This window comes from Phoca vitulina, unplaced genomic scaffold (assembly GCF_004348235.1).
Source record: "Phoca vitulina isolate PV1807 unplaced genomic scaffold, GSC_HSeal_1.0 scaffold610, whole genome shotgun sequence".
NCBI lineage: Eukaryota > Metazoa > Chordata > Mammalia > Carnivora > Phocidae > Phoca > Phoca vitulina.
This window is the reverse complement of record NW_022590297.1, coordinates 1-5,989: the sequence shown is the minus strand read 5'-3', so window position 1 is coordinate 5,989 and position 5,989 is coordinate 1. Positions and strand designations below refer to the sequence as shown.

The window sequence follows — 5,989 nt, the reverse complement described above, 5'->3', positions numbered from 1 at the left end:
GGGGGGGAGGGATGGGGTGGCTGGATGATAGACATTGGGGAGGGTATGTGCTATGGTGAGCGCTGTGAATTGTGCAAGACTGCTGAATCACAGATCTGTACCTCTGAAACAAATAATGCAATATATGTTAAGAAAAAAAAAAGGAAGAAGAAGATAGCAGGAGGGGAAGAATGAAGGGGGGAAATCGGAGGGGGAGACGAACTAATGATGTAATGAGAGACGATGGACTCTGAAAAACAAACTGAGGGTTCTAGAGGGGAGGGGGGTGGGAGGCTGGGTTAGCCTGGTGATGGGTATTAAAGAAGGCACGTTCTGCATGGAGCACTGGGTGTTATGCACAAACAATGAATCATGGAACACTACATCAAAAACTAATGATGTAATGTATGGTGATTAACATAACAATAAAAAATTTAAAAAAAAAACCTTGTGCATGAATGTGGATAGTAGCACTATTCACAATAGCCAAGAGTTGGAAACAGCCCAAATGTCCATCAAATGATGGAAGGATAAACAAAATGCAATATGTCCATATAATGGAGTATTAATTGGCCATAAAAAGAGAATTCTGATGCATGGTGCAATATGGATGAAACTTGAAAACATCATGCTAATGAAGGGAGGCAGCCACAAAGATCACACGTTATATGATTGTATCTGTATGAAGAGTCCAGAAGAGGCAAATCTATTAAGACAGAAAGAGGATTGGTGGCTGCTTAGGGCTAAAGAAAGTGGGAAGTGATAGTAAAAAAGTACAGGATTTCTGTGTTGATAACAATATTCCAACAGTTGACTGCACTAAATGTTACACATATCTTTGAATGCACCAAGCAGAGTTCAGTTTCATTGAGTTATAACTGACATACAGTAATACAGTATTGTGTAAGATAAGGTGTACTGCATGTACTTGACATACATATATAAAAAATGATTACTAATGTAACATAATAAAATAAAAAAAAAGAATTTCTCCCACTGACAGCAATGAGAAAAAAAAATGATTACCACAATTAGATTAGTTATCATCCATCATCTCATATAGTCATAAAAACAAAATTTTCTGCCATTATGATGAGAACTTCTACAATCTACTCTCTTAGCAACTTATGAATACATCATACAGTGGTGTTAACTATAGTCATCATGTTGTATTTACCAGTCCAGGACTCATCTATCTTGTAATTGAAAGTGTGTACCTTTGGTCACCTTCATTCAAGTACCACCCCACAACCCCTGCCTCTGATAACCACAAATCTGATCTCCTTTTTGTATGACTTGGTTTCTTATATTGTTTTTTTTATTCCACATGTAATTGAGGTCATACAATATGTGTCTTTCCCTGTCTGACTCATTTCATTTATCATAATGCCCTCAGGATCCATCCATGTTGCCCAAATACAGAATTTCCTTCCATTTTTATGGTTGAATAAGATTTCATGGTATATACATACCACATTTTCATTATCCATTCCTTGGACGATGAACACTCAGACTGTAAAAATTGAACTGTACATTTTAAAAGGGGGACATAGTCTCTCATGGTTCATCTCCCTGATTTCCCTCCCTTCATTTTTTCCTTCCTTCTCCTAATGTCCTCCATGTTATTCCTTATGTTCCACAAATAAGTGAAACCATATGATAATTGACTTTCTCTGCTTGACTTATTTCACATGATGGGTATTAAAGAGGTCACGTATTGCATGGAGCCCTGGGTGTTATACACAAACAATGAATCATGGAACACTACATCAAAACCCAGTGATGTACTGTATGGTGACTAACATAATAAATAAATAAATAAATAAATAAATAAATAAATAAATAAATAAAAGGGGGACATATATGTTATATGAAGTTATAGCTCAGTAAAATTGTAGAAAGGTAGGAAGGGAAGAAATGAGGGAGGAAGGAAGGAAGGGAAAAAAAGGGATGGGACGATAAAAAGAAAAATGGTACTGTACGTACACATTGAGAAGAATAATGGATCAAGGAAATCAAATTTTAAGAAATTCTTAATATTTTCCACGAAGGGATCTTGTGGGTTGTTGAGGGAATCAATGTTCACTCCAAATGATGTGCTGGTAATCACATCCATGCTGTAGGCCCCAAAGATGCTGTGAGAGAAACAAAGACATGGATAATTAAGATCAACACCTCTTTACTATCCTTATCCAACACATGCAGCAAGAAGTGCATGTAGATACCCATGCTCAGGCAAGACAAGAGCCACACTTTCAGAACCAGCTACTGCATCATCTGAAAAGTCTATATGCCATCACACTCACTCATGTGGTGTTCATGAGGTGGCAGTGATAGAGCTGGCCTTGTGCTAGGGTGATGGGGACACTAGAGCAAATCAGACACATTTCTGAGCTCAAGGAGCTCAGTCATGGAGTGATAGAGACCCAAAGTGTGACAAATTACAGTAGTGTCTTTTGCGTATGGGCAGTAGAAGGTGAGTAAGCACTGTGTCTGAGCAGGACCAAGGGTGGAATAATTAACCTTTCCTCAGGGAGTCAAGAAAGGTGAAACTGATCTGGATCTTCTCTCACCACAGTATCTATGCTCAGAGCTGATTCCTCTTCAGCACATGACAGAACACCAACACCCTGTTCTGTAATGCCAGGAACACCATCCCTTCTTCTCTACACCCCTGCTAAGTCTCCTGAAAGACCCACTCTGTCTCAACTCCAGTGATCTGAGCTCACTCTGAGGGCTCACTCATTTCTAGAAAATGTAAGAACCTAAAACATTCCTACTTAAAAAATATACATTAAATAAATCAATCCAAAATTGATTTAGGGGATGACATATGTGATCATATGCCACTAGTTTTCCCAGGAGAGTACCAACATACATCTCTTCATTTAGTAAAATTAAAAAATATCTCAGTTTACACAAAAAAAATATGGTCGCCCTACCCATCCCATGGGCAGGACTTTCTCTCTTTTGAGATTGAAAGAAGGACAAGTGGTCATAAAAGTTAATATTTAGTATTTTGCTAATACCCTCAACAAAACTGGGAAGGGGTTTACATCATTCCAAGTTCCACATGTTAATGTTCCTGCCCCACCCAGTGCCCACCAATATGTACCAAGTGCCTTCCCCTTCCACCATTCCATACCCTCTACACTCAAAGATTTGATACAATCATGTGTCTTCTTTCCAACCACGTATTTTTATCTTCCAGAATATCCTAGGTGACAACTAAGCAGATAAATGAATCCTGCCTCGTGTACACAAAAGAAGACCCTTTCTTTTCTGGTGGCCCTACCTTTTTAGGTGAGCTACCTCTTCTTGGATGACCTACTGGCATTGTGATACCACATGTTTCTTTGCTGGAGTAACTCAACAGTGGGGATTTGGCTCTGTGGCAACAGCTAGAAAGTTGTGACAGAGTTGGAATCCCAGCAGCTGTACTCCTACTTACTCTTTCAAGGTGATGGACTTGCTTTTCTCTGTCTCCTTCCTCAGGTTCCTCACCAACACATCTCCATAGTGGCCAATTATGGAGAACATCTACACACAAAATATACCACCACCTGAAGTTAAATTGGAAAATGAAGTCCAAGAATGATGTGGCTTTCATAAGCATGTGGCAGTAAGGGACATTTAATAACAAACCTTATCATGTCTTTCCTAGGACATGAAGATAAAGACCATTTTTAGGAAGCCCAAATTTAGCATACTACCCCTTAAAGATGGAATATGATCTTATTTCCTACCAGCCCCCAGATGTATTCCTTAACTTTCTCATTGAAAGTCCTCTTCTTTTCTTACCTCCTTGAGCTTTCCGCTAGTGAAGGTTGGAGACAGCAATGTTCGCATTCTCTTCCATTCTTCATCCTCAGACAAAGAAACTGAACTTTTCATAAATCCCACTGGACCAAAACACTAGAGTCAAAGAAAAACACAATTTGCCCTACATAAGTTTTGGAGGTCTCTAAGGTTGTGGAAAATTTGTTAAACAGGCAGAAATTACTCAACAAATATTTAGTGATTATCAACTTAATAGTAGGTACTATGGTAGGTGAGCAACAGATATTTATCCCCAATGCCTAGCCTTCTGCAAGATTGAGGACACATCCAGCCACCTGATGTGTTTTCCAGCCTTTATAGTCCACCTCCTTTTCAATGTAAATGTGGTATGGGAGAATTTGGCAGGGAAACTACTCCTCCAGGGGAATACAGAGGATTAACACCTAGTATAGTCTCCTAAGCTGTGCAGAGTAGAATTGGATTGGTGGAAGACAGCCAGATAGCCTGGAAAACTGCATGTTGCCTCAGACCAGTTCTGCCTTTGCATATATCCACAGCATGAGAAACTCGAAAAATGGATATCTTGATATGGTGATTTTTTTAAAAAACATTATAGTTAACACTAAAAAGATTAGGAATCTATTTGCTCTTGTGAAGAAATGGTGCAGTAACATGGAAATCTCTTCCCTCTATATTTTCCCCAAAGGAAAAATATATACATAAGGAAATAATAAGGAAAAAGAGAGAAATAATTCTATTTCCCATCTTGGGATTGGCCTAGCAAGCCAAACAGTTTGAATATTTCTTCCATTTTCCAAAACTATATTTTGTTTTAAAATGGATATCTTCATGGCTAAGATTAACAACTCAGGCAACAACAGATGTTGGTAAGGATGCTGAGAAACGGAAACTCTTGGTGGAAATGCAAACTGGTGCAGCCACTCTGGAAAACAGTATGGAGGTTCTTCAAAAACTTAAAAATAGAGCTGCCCTACAACCCAGCAACTGGACTACTAGGTATTTATCAGGATACAAACATAGTGATTTGAAGGGGCACATGCACCCCAATGTTTATAGCAGCAATGTCCACAATTGTCGAAATACAGAAAGAGTCCAGATGTCCATGACAGATGAATGGATAACAAAGACTTGGTATATATAAAGTCTTATATTATATACAATATAAAGTCTTAAATATATATTTATATAATATTACATAATTATTATATTGTATATTTATATTATATATAATATTTATATGATGTAATATAAAATCTTAAAAAAAAGAAACACTATATCAAAAACTAATGATGTACTGTATGGTGACTAACATAACATAATAAAATTAAATTAAATTAAAAAAAGAAAAAAACAGATGAACATAGGAGAAGGGAAGGAAAAATAAAATAAGAGGGAAACACAGAGGCAAACCCTCAGACACTCTTAACTATAGGGAACAAACAAAGTTGCTGGTGGGGAGGGGGTTGGGGGGCTGGGCTAACTGGATGATGGGGATTAAGGAGGGCACTTGATGTAATGAGCACTGGATGTTGTATGCAACTGATGAATCACTGAATTCTACCTCTGAAACTAATAATACAATATATATCAATTAAATTGAATTTAAATTTTAAAAAGTTTTTAAGATTTTATTTGTTTGTTTTTTTTAATGTATTTAATTGACAGAGAGAGAGAGAGACAGTGAGAGAGGGAACATAACTGGGAGAGGGAAAAGCAGGCTTCCTGCCAAGCAGGGAGCCCGATGTGGGGCTCGATCCCAGGACCCTGGGATCATGACCTGAGCTGAAGGCAGTTGCTTAACCAACTGAGCCACCCAGGTGACCCAAGATTTTATTTATTTATTTGTCAGAGAGAGAGAGAGCAAAAGCAGGGGGAGTGGCAGGCAGAAGGAAAGGCAGCCTCCACACTGAGCAAGGAGCCCAATGCAGAACTGGATCCCAGGACTCCAGGATCATGATGTGAGCCAAAGGCAGATGCTCAACCGACTGAGCCACCCAGGCATCCACCCCCAAAAAATTTTAATTACAATAAAATGAAAATAAAAAATAAAATGGGTATCTCCAACACCATTTCATGATAAAAACTCACAAACTAGGAAGAGAGGAAAAATTTCTCGATTTAATAATGAGCATCTAAAAACCTTACAGCTAACATCACCTCAATGAGGAAAGACTGATATTATGTCACTAAGATGATGGAACAGGACACT

General features: G+C 38.2%; 1 protein-coding gene across 1 annotated transcript in view; it reads right to left on the bottom strand.

Annotated features, from left to right (window-relative positions):
* The window catches only part of LOC116629323 (cytochrome P450 3A12-like), a gene marked incomplete at both ends in the record, with an annotated part of 15,127 nt that extends 11,233 nt beyond the window's left edge, over positions 1 to 3,894 (bottom strand). The window contains 3 exons of the mRNA XM_032399623.1: positions 1,966 to 2,114; positions 3,431 to 3,519; positions 3,781 to 3,894. Coding sequence (XP_032255514.1) covers positions 1,966 to 2,114; positions 3,431 to 3,519; positions 3,781 to 3,894 — 352 coding nt within the window. The remainder of the gene's footprint in view (positions 1 to 1,965; positions 2,115 to 3,430; positions 3,520 to 3,780) is intronic.
* Positions 3,895 to 5,989: the final 2,095 nt, after the last annotated feature.